Genomic DNA, 23,900 nt, shown 5'->3' on the forward strand with positions numbered 1-23,900 from the left:
TTACTATATTTCTGACCAAAATGTGTTTCAATTAATTTTTAACATAATCATAAATTTAGTCTGGTTTCATTAAACAACTATAACTTTTTTATTTATCAATATATTAATGTGATTTTTGGAAGATAATTTAATGAAATGCTCTCAAACCAATTCTATACTATAATTTTTGTCACAAAGTGACTCTAATTGCAGGTAGATACAGGTAAATTCAACAAAATATAAAATTATTAAAATTTTGTTCAAACATCGCTATAGAAAATGGGTTATTAGCTAATATTCAATTGGGTATACAACACAATTTTATGATAGAATTTGTTATTCTGGGTAACTTTCTGATACCCATAATAATATTTATGGCAAAATAGTCTTAATTTCATTTAAGGTTGTGGGAAACCACAAACTATCCTTTCTTTCGCTTTGTTTACATTTAGTGTAATGGTTCGTTTCCGCCGTAATGATTTCAAATAGGCTCATTCGAAAAAGTAAAAAGAAATAGTCTAAGGCTTTACTCTCCTGGGAAAGTCTGTGGCTTGGTTCAGTTTCTTCAGAAAAATTACCAAAAGAAACAGTTTTTAAATTTTCACTCCATTCAGGTGCCAATTCATTTTCTTTATCGCTGTCAGATCTCTCGGATTCACTGTTTACACTTTCGGAAAATGAAACATCAGATTCATTATCAAATACTACGTGCTTTATTTTTTCAGTCATAGAGTTAGATTTATCAAGGTCTTCAGTGGAAAATCCTTCAAATTCTGACTCGCTGCTTGATATAATGAAATTCGTATCCATTTTTTGTCAGAATTACAAATTTTGAAAACACAATAGGAACAAATTTCGGAAAAAAATCTCCCAAAATTCATGGAATTAAAATTACACTTCGATCGTTGTACAAAACTGTAGATGAACTGTTTACGAAGTATAATCACGTGTTTTCACGAATGTACTAAAGAGATTTGCTCTGATATTCTCATTTAAATATGAATAGGTAAATATGGCGGGTTTGGGCGGCTTGGTCACATGAACCAAAATGTTTTTCGGGTGGCTTTGGGCGGTTTGGTAACGAAAGGGTTAAAGCATTCAAAGATCCCATAAGTCCTAAGCAACACCAGCATAAAGTTTGAACAAAATACGTCAAAATTGGTAAAAGTTATTGCTGAAAATGGGGTGTAGCCAATTTTAGTGGGAAATCCTATAAGGAATCGGTCTATCGATTTTTCATCCTGATTGAATGGAAAACCCCATAAGGAATCAGTTTATTGATTTTTTTCACCCCCAAAAGGACTTAACCGAACACAACATTGCTGATTCGAAAAATCTATATTTATACTTTAAAGTTAGTTTTCACACCCTATCCAGTTCTGCAGGATCAGTGTCACGATGGGGATGCATGGGTTTGGAGTTTGACTGGCAAAAGTGATCAGGTTGCACATGCTGGCCGTTTTGACCCCCCCCCCCCTTCATCATCATCTAACCTCCCCCCCACTCTGTCCCATGGGTTGGGAACCCTTCCGGCAAGGAAAATATAATGCCCAAAAGGGCTCCCAATCCTCTGTGTCAGAAGAGGTTATGTTCAGATCACAACTAAGCCTAAGCTAACTTAGCGAAAGGGAGCTCAGGAGCCTCTAAAAGACAGCGACTAATCCCGATCTAGTCCTAACCCCTCCTAGGGGTACTATTGGTCAAAGCTGCATCGAAGATATGCATTGGAGAAGGTTGCCTTGGAGGTCTGCATTGGAGAAGGTTGCATCAAAGGTTTGCACTGGATAAAGATGCATTGAAGGTTGATTTGAAGGTTTGCATTGGGGATCCAGATGGGAGTAACTTTGGAAAACTTACAAACAGCCTTAACAAAAAAAATAAGGGGCCTGGCTCTTCTAGCCTAATTCTATGAGTAACTTGGCCAAGCGTTGATATTGGCCGAGTGAGCATTGTTGTTGGAAAAGTCAGCATTGTCCAATAAAAAAAGAGAAAGAGTCCCTGACTCATGTTTCCATAGTTAGAGAATATGTCTGGCCAATGCTTCCGGATCACCTGTTTATAACCACATAGGCTGCAATGATGACCTGTTCTTCTTTCTACGTCTTTAAAACTTCGCTATAGACAACATTTCATGTTCTGCCCTGAGGAGCATACACAAAAATAGCATTTCTACCCCCCACACAGGAACAGGCCACATAAAGTTGCCCATTTGAAAAGCACAGCTCCCCCAAATGGATGCCTGCATCCGATTGTGTTTGGGCTTGGGATTTGTTGATGGACATGATGAAGCATGGCCTCACCGGGAACTGCAATCTGCGGAAGTTAAATGGCATGTCTGACCCCGAGGGATAAAGTGGGACGTCAGAGACTTGACTACCAAGCGGGTCCCATTGCACTGTTTAGGCGGATAAAGTGTGCACTCTTTATCCCATTTTAGTTTTAATGAATGATTGTGTAAAATTTTCTTAACAATAGGATATATTGTAAGTCTACACGCATACACACACAAACACACACTTGGTGTTGTTGTTGTGATATGTGTACTCTTTATCCCATTTGAGTTGTTGCTTTGAGGTGTTCCATAAATTGGATGGTGGGTTTTTTTTGAGGTATAGATTAAAGCAGTGATTTATTTCTGGTATCATTATATCATTGAAGATTTTATGGCAGGAGATAAGTTTCGGTGAGGATTATCCTTTGTTTTGTGTCACAGAGTTGTCAATGATCTATCAGCTGTTAAGGTACAGTGTTTGGTAAATTCCATAAAAAATTTTAATTTGTTTTTTGATGTGGAAATGTACATTTCGTTTGATGTCAGCATAAAGTGAAAAAGAGAGAAAATGACAGGGACGTGTGTATATGTTGATGGTGAGTGCGAGATAGAAAGTGTGTGTTTGAGAGAGAGAGGTGTGTGCGTGAGGGAGAGAGTGACAGGATACATTTTTTAATTTATTTTTCCTTGCATCTTGAGTGAGTGATTGACAGAGAGAGACTGATAGTGTAATGCCCTTCTTTCTCTATCAGTCAAACACTAAAAACAGATGTGAGAAAAAATAAATTAAATTTACACTATCTCTCACACAATAACACCCTTTTTCTCACTTTCCAATAACACACACCTCTCAGTCAATCACTCACACACTCACTCAAGAAAGATGTGAGCAAAAATAAATTTTAAAAACGTATGCTGTTACTCTTTCCCACACACAGCGTATATTTTAAAAATTTATTTCTCCTCGCATTTTTTTGAGTGAGTGTGTAAGTGATTGAATGAGAGAAAGAGGTGTGTGTTGTTGGAAAAAGAGAGAGAGGAAGTGTGTGTGTGTGTGTGTGAGAGAGAGATAGTGTAAATTTTATTTTACTTTAACTCACGTCTTTTTTTAGTGTTTGACAGAGAGAGGGAAAGAGGGGGGCGTTTCGCTATCACTTTCTTTCAGTCGCAATGAAAAATAAATTTTACAAATGTACGCTGTCACTCTCTCTCTCACACACATCGACACACCTCTTCGCCATGGAAGGAGGGGACTTAACTCATGTTAGCAAACTTACAGATTTCACCAACGTTCAAAATTGGTAAAAGTTACGGTTGAAAATCGATTTTTACTGCTATCTGCGGGTGTCTCGGGGGAAAAATAAGTTGACAAAAGCACAGCCATGGCCGTGACGAATGTCCTCCTAAAATTGGAGCGACATGTGTGCTGATCTGTGGACGTGCATAAATTACATTCACATGCGCACACACACATCCTGCATTTTATAGATATAGATGATCACAGGAAATCTGTAACTGCCAGTATTCTTTATTTCATGAATTATTTCACTCTGGAGAGCTTACCTGACACTTGTTACCACCCTTCTTGATTTGTGTTAAAAGAATTGGTTTGGACTTACAATATCAAGTAGGAAACATGTTTAAATTTACAAAATAACCAACCTATACTAGCAGTTAGGTGATATAAACATCAGAGATGCTTTGCCCCATACAGAAACTGCAGGAGCTACTCAGAGGTTTTAGGTATCTCGGGGTCACAAGTATTTCACTTCTTAGCCTGAGTGAGATAATGAGGACTGAACTGGTCTCCTCCTATGGGAGGGTCCCACTTGCAGTCTCTTATCAGCCTTACGGTGGAGGCGCACGGCTTAGTGGTTAAAGTGTTGGACTCATGATTGTAAGATTGTGGTTTTCATACCTGGATCAAGTGATGCGTTGTGTTCTTGAGCAAAACACTTCATTTTATGTTGCTCCAGTCTGCTCAGTTGTAGAAATCAATACCACTAGTGGAGGCATGTTGCTTAGTAGTTAGGGTGTTGGATTCATGGTTTTGATCCCTGGACCCGGCAATATGTTGTGTTCTTGAGCAAAACACTTCATTTCATGTTGCTCTAGTCCACTTAGCTGTAGAAATGAGTTTAGCCTGGAGAGGGATGGGCTCCCCTAGGCTTTCTTGCCCAAGATACACTGCATGCCCCCTCCCCCCACGACCCTTAAGGGACTTTTCAAAAATCAACCTTAATCCCCTTGAGCTACTTTCAGCTGCTGTGCCTATATCCTTGATGGATTTCTTCAGTTGTCTGGGTACCAGACCTATCTTCTGCAGGAAATAGCACAATGATTTAGCTGGACAGCTGCAGCAACCAACTTCAATGGGGAATAAATCTGCATATATCACCCATTGATAAGGACCTTGATATTTCGTTGTTCTTTACCTAGTGAGAGATATCGAATCTGTGTGATTCGATATCCCTCAACACGTAAAGAACACTGAGTTTAACCACAATGATTATTTTTGTATTCCTAGAGAGCGGGAACCTGTCTAGTTTGAGTGGTGTTAACACAATCTCCTGGAAAGACAAGTTTGCCCTTCAGATCCATTTGCATCTCACAGTCTGCGGCTGAATACAAAATAGAAAATTTGTCCCCCTACCATTGCGTTTGCTTTTGGAACTGGTCTTTATTAGCCTTCACTCTTTGCAGATCAGTCCATTTGGCAATTTCTGCAAGCACGTCATATCTCCACATCTTTACTTGTATTGGTCTTCTCCCAGTACCCAAGGGTATCTGGTCAAAATACGATTCAGAGTGCATAGTTGTTCTGCACTGCTTGCAGGATGGATATCTTTCTTTGCTCCTTATTTAAAGGTTATTTGGGGTTGGCAAGAGATTAGTAACAGCATGAAGGAAGAAGGGTAATCTTCCAAGACAGTGGGCACAGAAGTGCCTGGTCCACTGTATCTATTGACCTTGGTGGGTAAATTACAATAAAAAAAAAAAAAATTAGGGGGAGGGGAAACAAAACATCGGAAGTAGGTGGGGTTATGAATCTGTGTGATTCGATATCTCTCACCAGGTAAAGAACACTGAGTTTAACCACAATGATTATTTTTGTATTCCTAGAGAGCGGGAACCTGTCTAGTTTGAGTGGTGTTAACACAATCTCCTGGAAAGACAAGTTTGCCCTTCAGATCCATTTGCATCTCACAGTCTGCGGCTGAATACAAAATAGAAAATTTGTCCCCCTACCATTGCGTTTGCTTTTGGAACTGGTCTTTATTAGCCTTCACTCTTTGCAGATCAGTCCATTTGGCAATTTCTGCAAGCACGTCATATCTCCACATCTTTACTTGTATTGGTCTTCTCCCAGTACCCAAGGGTATCTGGTCAAAATACGATTCAGAGTGCATAGTTGTTCTGCACTGCTTGCAGGATGGATATCTTTCTTTGCTCCTTATTTAAAGGTTATTTGGGGTTGGCAAGAGATTAGTAACAGCATGAAGGAAGAAGGGTAATCTTCCAAGACAGTGGGCACAGAAGTGCCTGGTCCCACTGTATCTATTGACCTTGGTGGGTAAATTACAATAAAAAAAAAAAAATTAGGGGGAGGGGAAACAAAACATCGGAAGTAGGTGGGGTTATGAATCTGTGTGATTCGATATCTCTCACCAGGTAAAGAACACTGAGTTTAACCACAATGATTATTTTTGTATTCCTGGAGAGCAGGAATACAAGAGCAGTTTGCTTCAGTACATGGTATATTATGAATATTACTAATATTTCTGAATTCTAGAATATACATTCAGATTTCTCATTCATGTTACTGTGTCAAGTGTAATGCTTTTTTATTCACATTGTTTATGGCTTTGTGATTTCAGTGATATAATTGTATATCTTAAAAATAAAATAGGGTAGGTGTGAGAGGCCAGATATGGCTAGCTTTAACATAGAACAGGTAGAATATTTGAGTTGGTTATGGCTGGTTTGAATGCTAAAGGCTTACACTGGCAGTGTCTGTCTGGCCCAAATATTCCAATTCTTTTATGTTGAACTGGCTAGATCTGACCTCTTACATCTACCCTACAATGTTATTCTAAAAGTAAATAGTCACATCATTGAAACCAATGTGAATATATAAGCATTACATCATCATCATCATCGTTTTCCGTGCTAGCACGGGTTGGACGGTTTGATCGGAGTCTGGCAAGCCAAGAGACTGCACCAGGCTCCAGTCTAATCTAGCAGTGTTTCTACAGCTGGATGCTCTTCCTAACGCCAACCACTCCGTGAGTGTAGTGGGTGCTTTTTACATGCCAGGGGAGGCTGGCAGCGGCCACGATTGGTTGGTGTCTTTTACGTGCCACCGGCACAGAAGCCAGTCAAGGCGGGGCTGGCATCGGCCACGTTTGGATGGTGCTTCTTACGTGCCACCGGCACATGTATCACAACTACAACTTCCATTTGATATTTATTTTGATGTTGATGTACTTGACTCAATAGGCCTCCTCAAGCACAGTAGGTCATCCTACGATCCAAGGTAAGCACAGCAGGTCATTCTGCAATCCAAGGTACTTTGGATGGGCTGGGGCTATGCGAAACTGGTGCAGGAAACAGCCATGAGATAGTAATCTGAATGTTAAAGGGCTAAGGAAGAAGGAAGGAAAAGCAGGGCCAGTTACATCTATTCTTAATCATGATAGAATATCAGTTGTTGACATGATAGTAGTAGATACTAATTAAAGTAGATTGGATAGCTGTTAAATTTGGTTTAGATAAGCAAGAAGGAAAATTCCAACAGGTTCGTAATGAAAATAACATTTTATTTCATTTAAAAAAACAAACTTCCATTTCAGATGAAATGTGAAATTTTAGTAACAATTTATTACAGACAAGAGAGAATTCTGCAGGCACGGATATTTTCAATTGCTCCTTGAAAAGGTAGGACACAGTATGATTTTTCAGTGAAGTAATGGTTTGCATTTTCATAAATATTTTTTTTTTATTCTGAGTGATGAGGTTAGAAAAAGAGATGTTTATAGAGCCAAAATAAATTTCATTAAGAGATGAGATCTAGAAATGATGTATAATTAACTGAGAAGTATGTATTAAGGTCCATATTTGCTACACATTGATATGTATCAATACAGTTGTAGATGCAAGGAGAGATATTGATGGACAGAAATTTTGTTATTTTATGCTGTGTTGATTAACTCTGGCACACACATACACATCCTCACATATTTACAAGAATTCTCAATCATTCATAACACTTTTTTTTTTCATGTGATCCCCTAATCTTTGGTGGCCTAAATGCAAACATCAAGAATGAATCTTTAACGTGAAGTGTTTATCAATCCGAAGAGGTAGGGAACTTGAGAGTGCTGAAACTTCCCAGTAGAGACTTCGTGACATGAATAATTGGTAAAGGATGATTACAGCAGCAGATTGGCACAGCACTACTCCCATCGTTAGAACCTAGAGAAAGAACAATCAAAAACATGTATAACGAAAGTACAGAATTGATGATATGGCAATTATAAAGATTACTAACAAGAAAGGTCTCTAATTATAGTGGATTTATTTAATGGCTTAGTGTGTATGTATATATATACCGGAGTAAACACATAAATGTGAAACAAGGTGGAAAAAAGAGTACTCAAATACCAGTGGTAGAGTAATATGCTTTATTTAAATAAAGATTAATCAGCCGAAATTGCTAGGATGATCCAGTTCTTGACTGAAGATTGAAGGCTTCGAATGTCCCGTCCGTGTTTTTTGTATCGTCTTTTAAATGTTTTACATTCTTGTCCCAGTTTGTATTTTTCTACATATAATATATATATATATATATACACTGTCAAGCTTATCTTTGAGTCTCAATACGCAGTTACTCTTTTCTTTTCTTACTCTCATTGTTCTGTACTGCTAATGTGACTAAGGATGATAGATCTCTTTTGTTCACCATACATTGCTTCCAGTGTAACCAGGAATGCCATGATAGATCAGTAGCCACTACACACATTTTTTTTCTCTCGTTTTTTTCTGTGTCCCTTTCTGTAGAAGAGTGTAGGTTCGAAACGTAAAAGACTTTTTCTATTCCTGAGTGTTATACTAGAACATCTGTTTGTTTTGTACACCACCTGTCTTCGTCTTTTGTTTTTTTCATGAACTTTCCCTATACACACACACACACATACATAAGGATAAGCATATTAAAAGGGGTGCATGGGAAAACTGATTTAAGTAAATGGGTTGGAAACCATTGTTAGTTAGTTAATTTTTTGGCTCAAACAGCAAAAAGCAAGGCCATGTAGGGGGACATGGAGTTATGTACAAGGTGGTGTTCATGTAAAGAGTTCAGGCCACTTGGTTTAACATGATAGTGGAACATAAACAGGTGTCTTGAAGTGGGAAATACATGGCTACCCCAGTTGGACAAGAAAAGACGGTGGTGAAGATGTTATCAGGCCATATCCTCAAGTTAACAGGAAGGTGAATATAAGTGGTATGGAGAAGTAAACTTGGAAGAGTGTGAAAGGAGCATGGTGGATGGACAGAGATGGGGACGGAGGGAAATGTAGCAAGTGGTGAGCAATGAAATTTTGAATACATGTGTGTAATAAAGAGATGTAACTAGTAATATTTGTGAAGCTATGGTATTCTTTTACTTGTTTCAGTCACATTAAACTGCAGCCATGCTGGAGCACTGCCTTGATGGACTTTTTTTTTTAAACAAATAAGCCCCAGGACTTATTCTATTGGTTTCTTTTGCCAAACCACTAGGTTACAGGGACGAATACACACCAGTTGACGGGGACACACACACATGTACATACAACAGCTTCTTTCGGCTTCCGTCTACCAAATCCACTCACAAGGCAAATGCGAAGCCGTATTGGCCTTTGCCTTTCCCTCGGATAACATTAGTGGTATGGAGAAGAGAGGCCGCTATGCATGGGCGACTGCTGGCCTTCCATAAACAACCTTGCCCGGACTTGTGCCTCAGAGGGGAACTTTCTAGGTGAAATTCCATGGACGTTCATGACCAAAGGGGGTCTTTACCCATACCATCATGCAAGCATGGGAAAACATGTCAGATGACGATGACCCTATGCTGGTATTACAGTTTGTTTCTGAACCATACTTTTTCAGGCTCAATCTCACTGCTACAATACCTTGAGCAAGTGTAGTCCAGGACCAAAGTTTAGTCCATCTGTGCAAATTTTTATAAGCTGTGTACATTATATGAAAAAGTGCTGAGCTACAAGTGATGAAAGTTAATATTTTCTTGTCAACAAATTACCTTCTGGCTCTGGACTTCTGAAGTTGAGTAGAATAAGAGATTTATTACTTGATAAAACAGTTAAGGGTTTGTGACAGGAAGGGCATCAAGTTGTAAAGCAACACCATAATAATATATTCATTTGACCTATGCTAACATGGAAGAAAAGAGACTTAAAAGCAGTGAACAAATGAATGAACAAACACTTGCTCTACAACATAAGTGAAGAGAAGCAACAAATAAATACCTTATATCGAAGATATTCTGTTAGCATCCAAGAGAAGAGTACCAAAACTGGATAACACAGGAACCAAAGCATGCAAGACTAGGAGGAAAAGACAAAAACAAAACATAAATAACATTTTATTCAGTTCTAAAAATTGATGTAGATCTTACACAATCACCCTATTCCTTGACTCATTTGGCTTAATGTCTATCCAAATATTTGCTAAACCATAAGAAATTACTTTTCTATAATCATTATAACTCCAAGCTTTGTCTTTATTTCATTATTAGAAAACCTCTCTGTTAAAACACTTCTCTTAGTTTTATATTCCTTTCCAGATTAGCTGTGCATATTTAAGCTACTATACCTCACCCATCTAGCATCATACTTCTGTTGTTGGGTAGAAGGGGCAGATTTTTTTTTAAAGCTAACAAATCAAGTGATCCCCTAAATTCATTCAAATTATCAGTACTTCTAGAATGTGGATTAAAACAATGAATTGAAATAATAGTATGACAGAAACACAAGGTTTCACAATTTGCAAGAGAGAAATAGTTGATTATATTGCATCCAGTATTTTACTGGTACTTAATTTTATCAGTCTTAGAAAGATGAAAGGCAGAGTTGACTGTGACAAGATGTGAAACAATTGGGAAGGAGGGAAGAATATATCCCTTAAATTGGAGACCTGGCAACTGAGTGGATGCTACCAAAGACAACTAAAGTACCCAGTGGTGATCAGGTTAAATCAGGCAACAAATTAAGCCTATCCCTCATGTAGGCCATGCCAGGATTTGAACTCAGAACAGAAAAATTCAAGGACAAATACCGCATGGTATTCAGCCTGATCTTACAGTTCTGCCAATCTATAACACTGGAATGATATTTTTATTACCGACTCTGACACGATGGGATTTGAACTTAAAGGGAAGGGAATTGAAATGAATACTGCAAGGCATTCTACCCTGCACTCTAACAATACTACCCACTGGCCACCTGCTTAAGTTACTATGACATACCTATTAATTTTCGTGTTTTTTATCTTTCATTTACTAGTTTTAGTCATTGGATTGTGCCCATGCTGGGGCACTGCCTTGAATTGATCTCAAGTACTTATTCTGCTATTCTCTTTCTGCCAAACTGCTAGATTACAAGAATGTAAACAAACCAACATCACTTAACACACAGATACACATATGTATATATGCATATATATGATGGGCTCTCTTGTCGAAAATGATGTATGCACATTCAGCTTTTTGCTGAATGACCTGCACAAATGATTTGTTTATAGTGATTAAATGTTCATGCGCATTAGCTCACTCACTCCATCAAATCGACATTGTCTGAATAGGTGCACCATGTGTCAGGTGTTGAAGTTACCGCAGAGCAATATGAAACGAAGTGTTTTGCTCAAGAACACAATGCACCATCCAATCTAGGAATTGAAATCATGAGAGCCCTAACCACTAGGCCATGCGCCCTCACATTATACTTCTGTGTGTGTAAATATATACATGATAGATCGTTAGCCACTACACGCATTCTTTTCTCTCCTTGTTTTTTTCTGTGTATCTTTCTGTCGAAGAGCGTAGGCTCGAAACGTAAAAGACTTTTTCTATTCCTGAGCGCTATACTAATACATTTGTTTGTTTGTACTCCACCTGCCTTCGTCTTTTGTTTATTTTTGTACACTTTCCCTTTATATATATAAGTGGTTTTAGAGACAGAACCACCTTCAACTCAATCAACACTGAAAGATTTTATACCTGACCACTCTATAAAATGTTAAATATTAAATCTTATACAAACTATATCTATTCTGAATCCTGTATTTTCCGTTTATAAGACTACACATGTTTCATGAAAGTACTTCGGTATTGATTAGATACGAGGTATCTAGTTTCAATACTTACTCGGGTTGACATATTCCCAATCTTCAGGTCTGGATTCCTCAACATTTTTCACTACCCCTACCTCTTATATACCTCCATGATACTCTATATCTTCAATATAATCTTACTTAACATGTACAAATGAATAGAAATACAAATGATAATTGAATATACACACACACACACATATATTTACACATGACAAGTTTCTTTCAGTTTCTGTCTACGAAATCCACTCACAAGGCTTTGTTCATCATGTACAAGTGCATGTTTATTCCTCATTATTTCATTTGATTTATTCATTTTTAGGAAAATTGAAGCATGCTTTGACAAACCTGGAGCCTATTGAACTTAATTTGTGTATGACTTTTGGACAACCCTGTATATTTGTCATGTCATATTCTTAATGATAATACAAAAGCCTGTACTTACTTTGGTGAATGTTGCATAAAACTCTCTTTTTAAAGCACTTCTTTCTGATTTGACAGTAGCACGGAGATTCCAAGCAAATATGGCTGCCAGCAAAATACGAAGAAATACAAGTCCTATACCTGCATTTGTACGATGGGCGTAGTACATCCGGTGCTCCTTATCTAAATATTGCTCCCAAATATATAATATTGACTAGAGATACAAAGGAAACAAAAAAATACACATTACAGCAAAATTACTTCTTTTTCAGAAAATAATGAAAAGTTAAAAGATATTAATGATGGAAAGAAAGGGGAGAATTTTTAACGAAGACTCAAGATCACTTGTAGCAGCTATTATATATATATATTACTGCACATTAACCCAGAGTTTCTACCTTTGAATAAGTCGCTACATCCTTGTTACTTGCGTGAATTTTGCTACCCTGGTAACTGTTTATTGAATTTTCCGTGTTAACGGTAAACAAAGGGTAATTCATTCATCCATTTATATATATATATATACACATGTATACACACACACACACACACACACATATATGTATATATATACATACACATATATATATGTATATATATATATACATACACACACACACATATATATTGGACATATTTATAAAGTCAGAAAACAGCACAGCTCCCATGACTTTAGGAAACATTTTTTTCACGCTGAGAGTTGCTGAAGCATGGAACAAACTGCCAGCATCAGTTGTTAGTTTATTGGAGCACTGCATCCTTCAAAACTTCCATGCTTTCTGAGACTCGCTAACACTACACCTGATTTTCTCCCCTCCATACACACACAAGCATGTATCTGACTCAAACATTGTTCGCTTTCCAGACATTTGTACATTACTGCATATACTCTATACGCACTTTCTGACAAGTTGTGGTGCACCTGAGCACTGTATACAATAATTTCATTATTATTATTATATAATATTTGAGTAAAAACTTTGTGGGATGCTGTGTATAGCTTGTCTACAATTTTTGGTGACTTGATGCCATTAACTGTAAAAATGCACATGCTACTGGATTTACTTCAAGAATTCCTTGGTGTCCATAGACTTTATATAAATATTCAGAAAATGGAATTTGTCAGATTTTTTACTAAAATCCACTACAATTGTTTCAACTCGTTCTGCACCTGTAGCTCATAGGTGAGATGCCGCAATCATTTTGCATCGCAGGTGTAGAATGCATCTTCTCAGGTGAATTTTTAAACAAACACCTTGCTATTTCTCCACACTATTTTACTTAGCCATATGAAAATGTATATCTGGGTAGTTGCTGCATTCTAGCAGTTCTCAGGAGAAACTGAGAGACAGGATACACTTATGGTCAAAAAATAAAATACTAATAAGAAAACTAATGAATAAAAGCATAAAACATACGAGATCAAAATAAAACTGAACATACATAGATAGGACATACATGCAATCAAAACAAAGATATAAACAAATAAGTAGACATAAAAAAAAATGTATCAAAAAAGCATCTTTATGCAGAGGCTATCTTTGCAATGACTTCACTTTGTAGTTTTTTTAGCCCTAGGTCAGCCATGGTTGAGTAGACCTATGTTCAAAGCTGTCCCAGCTATGACCAGGAGTGACTGTGTGGTAAGTAGCTTGCTTACCAACCACGTGGTTCCGGGTTCAGTCCCACTGCATGGCACCTTGGGCAAGTGTCTTCTACTATAGCCTCAGGCCAACCAAAGCCTTGTGAGTGGATTTGGTAGACGGAAACTGAAAGAAGCCCGTCATATATATATATGTGAATATATATATATATATATGTGTGTGTGTTTGTGTGTCTGTGTTTGTTCCCCCAACATTGTTTGACAACTGATGCTGGTGTGTTTACGTCCCCGTCACTTAGCGGTTCGGCAGAAGAGACCGATAGAATAAGTACTAGGCTTACAAAGAATAAGTCCTAGGTCGATTTGCTCAACTAAAGGCATTGCTCCAGCATGGCCGCAGTCAAATGACTGAAACAAGTAAAAGAGTAAACACAGTGTATACCTGACACTACACTTTTTTTGTTAGGATGGCTGAAAAATACTGAAGAGCATTTCTTTCAGCACTCAAATGGATTGTATTGCTAATATTGGAACTGATACAACTGATATAAGCATAAAGTTAGTTTAGGTTTATAGGACTTTATGACACAGTGCTAGCCCTGTAGCATAAGTTTATTGTATTTAATCCTTTATTGCCCACAAGGGGCTAAACATAGAGGGGACAAACAACGACAAACAAAGGGTCTAAGTTGATTACATCAACCCCAGTGTGTAACTGGTACTTATTTAATCGACCCCGAAAGGATGAAAGGCAAAGTCGACCTCAGCGGAATTTGAACTCAGAACGTAGTGGCAGGTAAAATACCTATTTCTTTATTACCCACAAGGGGCTAAACATAGAGGGGAAAAACAAGGACAAGACAGGTATTACGTCGATTACATCGACCCCAGTGCGTAACTGGTACTTAATTTATCGACCCTGAAAGATGAAAGGCAAAGTTGACCTCGGCGGAATTTAAACTCAGAATGTAACGGCAGACGAAATACGGCTACGCATTTCGCCCGGCATGCAAATTGGCAGATGAAATACCACTAAGCATTTCGCCTGGCGTGCTAACGATTCTGCCAGCTCGCCGGTTAAGTTTATTGTATTGTGACACAAAACTAAGTAGAATAGTAATAAACTAATGACTGACATATTAAAGTCACTGTCTGAAACTATTAAATGGCCAGGCTAGTAAATCCCAAATTAGTGGGATTCAACCCATAAATGTAATGAAGTTAATAACTTGTGACAGAGTGTAAGTGTCTTAAGAGAAAAATGGGGTATAAAAGGCCTCAGAGGCAGTGTGCAAGAGAGGAGACTGTACATGTGATGCATATAGATGAGGACAGCTGTATAAAGAAGTGTCGATCTCAAACTGCGGAGAAAATCTGTGGAAGAGGTAGACCCAGGACGACATGGGATCATCATCATCATCGTTTAACGTCCGTTTTCCTTGCTAGCATGGGTTGGACGGTCTTGGAAGCCAGGAGGCTGCACCAGGCTCCAGTCTGATCTGGCAGTGTTTCTACAGCTGGATGCCCTTCCTAACACCAACCACTCTGTGAGTGTAGTGGGTGCTTTTTACGTGCCAGGGGAGGCTGGCAGCAGCCACAATCGGCTGGTGCTTTTTACGTGCCACCGGCACAGAAGCCAGTCAAGGCGGTGCTGGCATCGGCCACGTTCGGATGGTGCTTTTTATGTGCCACTGGCACAGGTATCAGAACTATTATTTCCATTTGATAGTTATTTCGATGTTCATGTACTTGACTCAATAGGTCTCCTCAAGCACAGTAGGTTGTTCTGCAATCCAAGGTACTTTGAATAGGCTGGGGTTATGCGAAACTGGTGCAGGAAGCAGCCTGGGTCTTTGCAGTCACAGCATATCTCCAGAGATCTCGCACCTTCATCATTGCCTCTGTGAGGCCCAACACTCTGAGGTCATGCTTGACTACCTCATTCCATGTCTTCCTGGGTCTACCTCTCCCCCTGATACCTTCAACTGTTTGGGAGTGGCACTTCTTCACACATCTCTCCTCATCCATCCACAGTACATGACCATACCATCGCAAGCGTCTCTCTTGCACACCACATCTGATGCTTCTTATGTCCAGCATTTCTCTCAGGGTGCTTACACTCTGTCGTGCGTGCACACTGACATTACACATTCAGCGGATCATGTTAGCTTCATTTCTTTCAAACATGATCTTTGGATTTTGGGTATCACAGAGGTGATGACAGGTGACAGAGACTTTGGTGATTTGCTGTACTTGAGAAGACACGTCAAACTAAGTGAAATCATATTTGTGGTCAGTGCTGGTGACACATAAAAGCCAACTGGTACACTGTGGTGTGGTTGGCATTAGGAAGGCATCCAGCCATAGAAACCAAACCAATACAGATTGGAGACTTGTGCAGCTCTCCGGCTCACCAGTTCCAGTTAAACTGTCTAACCCATGCCAGCTTGGAAAATGGATGCTAAATGATGATGATGATAAAGACAGCCCCAGAAGTAAGCTCACTTGCTTTGCGGAGACATTCTTGTTTTAACAGCAAACAACAGCTGATGGGAACAAAGGCTCAGACTTTCTTTTTTTATCATCATCATTTAGCGTCCGTTTTCCATGCTAGCATGGGTTGGACGGTTTAACTGGGGTCTGTGAAGCCGGAAGGCTTCATCAGGCCCAGTCAGATTTGGCAGTGTTTCTACAGCTGGATGCCTTTCCTAATGCCAACCACTCCGTGAGTGTAGTGGGTGCTTTTTACGTGCCACCTGCACAGGTGCCAGACAGAGCTGGCAAACGGCCACGAACGGATAGTGTTTTATGTGCCACCGGCACGGGGGCCAGGCGAGGCTGGCAACGGACACGAACGGATTTGAATGTGTCTTCTCAAGTACAGTAAATCACCAAAGTCTCTGTCACCTGTCATCACCTCTGTGATACCCAAAACCCAAAATCCAAAGATCATTTTTATAAAATTAAAATTTAGAAAGAATTTGAAATAATTTACCTGAAGAACACAAAGGAGACCAACAAACTTGGCAGCAGGTTTCTTTTTAATGGTTTCAATTGGTGAGGATTTATAAGGGCTGGTTAAGGTCCAACCAAGGGAAAGGCAAAGGAGCATATAAAGCATGGTGAATTGGGATATCACATCAACAACTAAAAAAATAGAAATAAAAAAATATTTGAATTACACCTTCAACTGTTTCATCTTTGAATAAACATTTACTGAACTTTTAAGCACTTTGTTAACTTTTTAAATTCAATCTATACAAACAGAAGCTTATTTCTCTAAGGTTCCCTATTTTTCACAATTGTTCTGTGCAGTATGTATGCTTGTGTATAGAGTTTTGATAATATTTTTATCACTCACAAATTCAGTGAAAATTTTATATTATACAAATTAAAAATATTATATTAAGTGAATAATGCAAATAATCTTCATATTAAAAAATAATAATTTTAAAGCTCAAAGACTTTTTTAACAATATATTAAAAATTTTTTTACGGGTATCTACAGAAAGATGATAGCTATAAAGATTCAATAGAATTTCAAAGAATGAAGGACTATTTAAATAAATATTAGGAGTGCAAAAATATAGAAGTTGAATAAGCAGGGATTAAACAATATAGAACACGAAACCCAAAATAACTAATAACTACTGATTATAGAAATTTACAGAAAATGGAAATGTAATGAATATCAATAAAATGATAAAATGAAGGAGGAAAAGAATATTAGAAAACAAAAAAAATACTGAAGCTGCCAAAAATGCAATGGTTCAAACCCACACAAGTTAACAGGAAAATATTTATGATCATGGAGTTGAACTAAAATTGAATAATTTTAGAATTACGAAGGATTTAAACTCATAAACCATGTATATTTCTTGGTTGTGGCATACAATCAAATAATATGATGTAGATAAATAATTTTGTGACTAGAACATTTGAGAAATAAATGGGGCAAATTGTGTTTTACAAGAGGTAGTTGTATGGTGAGACATTTAACCCTTTAGTGTTTAAAGAGGCCATACCAGGCCAAAATTGTCTTCCTGTTATATGCTCAAACCAGCCAGCTCTGACCTCTCACACTTACCCTACAAAGTCATTCTAAAAATAAACAGGGACATCATCAAAATCTGAGTTACAAGATGCTGTACAATTAATTTAAAACAATGTAATTAAACAGGCTTTACATTTGACAGAGGAATCTGAATGCTAAAGGGTTAAACCACATTGAAAGTTATGATCATGTAAATGTCCATGATCAGATATACAGTAAGATGTTTGTATATCAAAGTTGTGTGGTGAGTTGAGGTCACTTTCTCTGTCAAATATAGTGTTCATTTTTTTATATTGTTTTGAATTAATCATGTATTATTTTGTAGGCTTGAGATTTTTATAGTACGATTGCTTATTTTTAGAATAACATTGTAGGGTAGGTATGAGAAGCCAAATGTGTCCTGTTTGAACATAAAACAATATTTGGGCTGGATACGGCCGGTTTAAATGCTAAAGGGTTAAAGTTATGGTCAAAGAGCTGGATCTATGAACATGTGATTAGACTATCACAAGAAAGAATCTTGAAAGGGACCCTTCAAGCCAAGCTAAGCAGCATGAAGCCTATGAAAAGGACCATGAATGAGATGGTTGGATAATATCCAGTCTCAGTTGGTCACACATAAGAATCCAGTCAAAAAGTTAAATGACAGTTGCTTCTGATAGGACCCTATGGAGGAGGTACCCAAGGACTCTACCCTCATAACCCATTATAGGATTATTCTCTTGTGGATGAACAAGGCATTACAAATTCAGTTGGACTCTTGAAGAGAGATGGTGACATGGATATAAATGTGTTTTTGGCCTGTTCTTCGTGTTCAGAAGTGATGTTGACAGCATATTGAGTGTTATGTTTATCGCTACTTCAACATGACTGTTCTATAGGAATCACAGTTACTATCGTTTTTAACCCCAAGAGGAGTAGCCTCCAGCTGGTTATTGATGCAATCAGCACCTGATATATGTTGCAAGCAGGGGATTGAACCCGTACCACTGTCATCACGAGAAGATGGTAGGGGTTCACTCCCCTGCTTGCAGTGAGTGTATGTGTGTGTGTGTATATATATACTCTTTTACTTGTTTCAGTCATTTGACTGCGGCCATGCTGGAGCACCGCCTTTAGTCGAGCAAATCGACCCCGGGACTTTTTCTTTGTAAGCCCAGTACTTATTCTATCGGTCTCTTTTGCCGAACTGCTAAGTGACAGGGACGTAACGGGTGCAGATTGCATCAATAGCTGGCTGGAGGAGGTTCCTCCTGGGGTTAAAAACAATAGTAACGTTAGTTCCTACAGAACAACCAAGTTGAAGTGTGGCAATAAACATTACTTCTCGGTATAGTTGCTACTTTCATCTCTTATAGAATTTTTTAAACTAGCGACTTTGATTGTTATTTTCTCCAAATATCATCAGATGGTATCTCTGAGCTAGTTTAGGAACTGAACCAGGAATATTAATTTTATTAACATGTCTGAAGTTTTAACTACTGGCCTATTGTTCCAAAGGATATAATGATAATGTCTAGTAACTAAAGTATAATGGACCAAATATCAGAAACAGGTGCTTAATATATCAGAAACAGGTGGAGTATTTTCTCACCAAATTACACTCTTCTACTCCATATTACTGTATACCTTTGAGATAGCCTGCTTGCTGTTACGAAAACCTGGATAACAAGTTTCCTGAGCAACAGATAAGTCATAGAGGTGATACTTTGGTGTCACTTTGGCATGTGATCTACAAGGGAGATTATTGTTAAAACATACTTAGGGATCTTTACCTTTTGACCGACAGATTTAAAAAATAATTTTCTGTAACTAAACACATTTAAACTTCGGACACTGGTAGAATGTGTCATAAAACATCTTTTATTCTTAGCATTTTTGAGAAAAACTTATATTTACGAAGTTATTTCACATTAAAGTTGTCCTATTTTGGTAATTTCAACCAATCAATGACATGTATTCAACTGAATAAAATTACTGCTGTTGTTTGTCAACAACTATTGGCCGTATATTTTTCGTTCGTCACTGTTATTTATGACATCGTTTGTGCGTTTGTACTGGTTTTAAGGTTTTAGGGTTAGGGTTGTCATAAATAACAGTGACAAACGAAATATACACTGCTGGAAGTTCTTGTTGACAAACAATAGCAGTAATTTTATTCAGCTGAATACACATCATTGATTGGTTGAAATTACCGATATAGGACAACTTTAACGTGAAATAACTTCATAAATATAAGTTTTTCTCAAAAATGCTAAGAGTAAAAGATGTTTTATATGACATATTCTACCAGTGTCCGAAGTTTGAAAGTGTTTAGTTACCAAAAATCATTTTTTAAATCTGTCGGTCAAAAGGTAAAGATCCATACTTAGCATTGTAAATGTATTTTCTCAAAATTCTTACTATTTTAATAAGAAAACCACGTTTCATTTATGTTTTAGTAAATAGTAACAGGAGACCAAGAATGAACAATATAATAATTAAAATAAGCATGTAGATCACCCAACAAAGTAAATTTGCTCAAATAGATCACATGGCAAAGTAGCACTGACACAAAATAAACTAAAAAGTAACTTAAAAGTAATCTGTCTTTAAATTGTAGATCACATGCAAGAGTGGCACCTTTGTGATTTAAAACAGCAAATTTTATCTTTGAAGTTTAACAATACAAAAAATCCTAAAAGAAATTGAGCAGGACTTCGTAAAACAGATTTGTTTTAAAGAACATAGAAATAATAAGAGATGCTATTTATTTCAAGCATTTAAACTAAATTTATTTTGTAGTGTCAGTCATTTATTTTAGGTCCACTTTTCCATGCTAGCATGGGTTAGACAAAAGCGTCTTATCAAGACATTGTTTTATGGCAGATGCTCTTCCTGTTGCTAACATTTACTTGTTTTGCAAACAAAGGAGTTTTCATTTCACTTGCCTTTGAAAGTGCAGAGCCACTTGATGAATTATTGACAATTAAATGCAACAAACATTCACCCAGAAACAAACACAAGCATGTGATCATACACACATGATAGATTTTTGTATAGTTTTTGCCTACCAAACTAACTGACAAAGTATTGATCAGCCACGGGCTATAAAACAACTTCCCAAGGTGCCACACAGAGGTACTTTGGGTAAGTATATACAATTAACATATATTTTATAATAAGGCGGTGAGCTGGCAGAAACGTTAGCACGCCGGGCGAAATGCGTAGCCGTATTTTGTCTGCCGTTACGTTCTGAGTTCAAATTCCGCCGAGGTCGACTTTGCCTTTCATCCTTTTGGGGTCGATAAATTAAGTACCAGTTACGCACTGGGGTCGATGTAATCAACTTAATCCGTTTGTCTGTCCTTGTTTATCCCCTCTGTGTTTAGCCCCTTGTGGGTAGTAAAGAAATATATATTTTATAAAAAAAATCATCTTGTCTTTGAACTTTAAAATGAAATTATTACTGAAATTTACTTCATTAAAGAATGAAAAAAAAAACCAGTCTGACCATGGCAAAGTTTTAGAATGGGAAGTTTGAATCATTGACAATATTTCATCTTTTAGTGTCTATGTTAATTTTGTAAACTAAATGCAATTCAAAACACAATGTCATTCTCATTTATGTTTTTATAGAAGCCATATAGAAAATACCAGTCCATATACTCTACTGATACTTTGTTTTTGATTCATGCTAGTTATTAAAATAAGACAATTGTGGCTGGTGCCCCACTATCAGGAGTTCAAAACTAGATAGCATATTGTACTTAGAACATCTTGTATTGTTTGTGTTAAGTGATGTATTCTTTAATGGAGTAAGACATTAACTGTACAACACATGGTATAATGTTTAATCCAACTCCACTATATAAAAGAAAAGATATTTTTTAAAAATACAGTTGAGTGGGAATTTATAGAGTAGTCAGCTATGAAAATAGTGAGTAATAATATTAGGAAAAAAAATCAAAACAAATATTTACATTCAGCCAGCAATTCACAGAAAGGGAAGCCAAAACCATCTTTAGCATACCTACAGAAGGAAAATAATGTGTGAGCAACTAGAACATTTGCTTGAAGGGAGAGTATATTAGTAGTCAGATATTATTAACCTATATCAACCAATTAGTTAGTCAGTCAAGTATTCAGATATTATGCAAAAAACAAAAAGTTAAAAGAAACAACAAAAAACAATGTATGTGTGTGTGTGTGTGCATTTACACATATTTACTTCACTAAAACCCTCACTCCTCAAGCTCTCTCTATCTCTCTCTACACACACAGATATGCACTCCAACTTAAGGAGATGAGTGAAAGTGTGTCCCATTCTTAAGATAACCTCTCTAACACTGCCACTCCACCCATCTAACACCCGTGGACATATTTACAAAGTAAGAAAACAGCACAGCTCCCATGACTTCAGGAAACATTTTTTCACGCTGAGAGTTGCTGAAGCATGGAACAAACTGCCGACATCGGTTGTTAGTTGTCGGAGCACTGCATCCTTCAAAACTTCCATGCTTCCTGAGATTCGCCAACACTACACTTGATTTTCTCCCCTCCATACACACACAAGCATGTATCTGACTCATACATTGTTCGCTTTCCAGACATTTCTACATTACTGCATGTACTTTATATGCACTTTCTGACAAGTTGTGGTGCACCTGAGCACTGTATACAATAATTTCATTATTATTATTGATCTATTGCTCTCACTTCCAACATATCCAAGGTGGAAGAAACAGTTGTAAAAAGCAGGACCTTCTTTATCACCTTGAGTCTCTCTTCCTCTCAAGTGACAACAAGTATGGTCTTTACAGGAGCCAGATCTAATAGAGATCTGCTTTTCTGCATCACACTTTTGTCTCTGGGAATGTTGTACTTGATTAAACATAGTCTTTGACTATGTTTTGCATGAGAAACTCCTAAGCTGCTCACTTTTGAGTATCTTAAAACTCTTGAAGTGTAAAGTTTCTGATCAAACTGACCATAGTCTGCACTGGCAGAATTTTCTCTCTTATATCTTATAAATTCTGGGATGCCTTACAATTTGTTTATGTCCTCTACATTCTTCTTTTAGTGTGAGCTGGCAGAAACGTTAGCACGCCAGGCAAAATTCTTAGCGGCATTTCGTCCGTCTTTACGTTCTGAGTTCAAATTACACTGAGGTCGATTTTGCCTTTCATCCTTTCGGGGTCAATAAATTAAGTACAAGTTGCTTACTGGGGTTGATCTAATCAACTAGCCCCATCCCCCCAAATTTCAGGTCTTGTGCCTAGAGTAGAAAAAATTCTTCTTTTACTACATTAGCAATAATTATTCTTGCTGTTACTTATTACATAAACTACAGAAAGGATGCTACCTTCCATACCTAAACTTTCTCACACAACCTAAGTTTCTTATTCCATACACGTAACACTTCTACAAACAGAAACTTTGAAAATACCTTAGAACAGAAAATCTTTTATTTGTTTCAGTCAGTAGACTGCGGCCATGCTGGGGCACCACCTTAAACTTTTAGTCAAATGAATCAACTCCAGTACTTATTCTATCAGTCTCTTTTGCCAAATCACATTACAGGGATGTAAACACACCAACACCAGTTGTCAAGTGGCGGTGGGGGGACAACCATAGACACAAAAATACACACACACACACACATATACAGATATCTATATCATGGGCTCCTTGCAGTTTCCTTCTACAAGGCTTTGGCCGGCCTGAGACTATAGTAGAAGACACTTGCCCAAGGTGAAACACAGTGGGTCTGAACCCAGAACCATGTGGTTGGGAAAGCAACACCTGCACATCAGCAACATTGCCAAAAACTTTGCTTTCAAAAGATGTTTCGGCACCAAATTAGGCTGAAACAACATGTTTACAGGCTGCTTTATTTTACATCAATGGTTTTCTCACTCACATCCAACCACACAAACCCTTACTCAGATGACATCAGTTTACACACCTTGCTTGCTATCAGCAGTTTAGTTTTAAAAAGTTGTCATTCCTTTACAAGGGACTGCTATATGGAAGCACTCCGTCGGTTACGACGACGAGGGTTCCGGTTGATCCGAATCAACGGAACAGCCTGCTCGTGAAATTAACGTGTAAGTGGCTGAGCACTCCACAGACACGTGTACCCATAACGTAGTTCTCGGGGATATTCAGCGTGACACAGACAGTGACAAGGCCGGCCC

General features: G+C 37.7%; 1 protein-coding gene across 1 annotated transcript in view; it reads right to left on the minus strand.

Annotated features, from left to right (window-relative positions):
* Positions 1–7,054: 7,054 nt before the first annotated feature.
* Positions 7,055–23,900, minus strand: part of LOC115209063 (integral membrane protein GPR180) — a 30,103-nt gene continuing 13,257 nt past the window's right edge. The window contains exons 5-9 of the mRNA XM_029777141.2: positions 21,684–21,733; positions 16,663–16,814; positions 12,087–12,278; positions 9,781–9,858; positions 7,055–7,726 (exon numbers count right to left, since the gene is read on the minus strand). Coding sequence (XP_029633001.1) covers positions 7,571–7,726; positions 9,781–9,858; positions 12,087–12,278; positions 16,663–16,814; positions 21,684–21,733 — 628 coding nt within the window. The 3' untranslated portion in view covers positions 7,055–7,570. The remainder of the gene's footprint in view (positions 7,727–9,780; positions 9,859–12,086; positions 12,279–16,662; positions 16,815–21,683; positions 21,734–23,900) is intronic.

This window comes from Octopus sinensis, linkage group LG3, assembly GCF_006345805.1.
Source record: "Octopus sinensis linkage group LG3, ASM634580v1, whole genome shotgun sequence".
Lineage (NCBI taxonomy): Eukaryota > Metazoa > Mollusca > Cephalopoda > Octopoda > Octopodidae > Octopus > Octopus sinensis.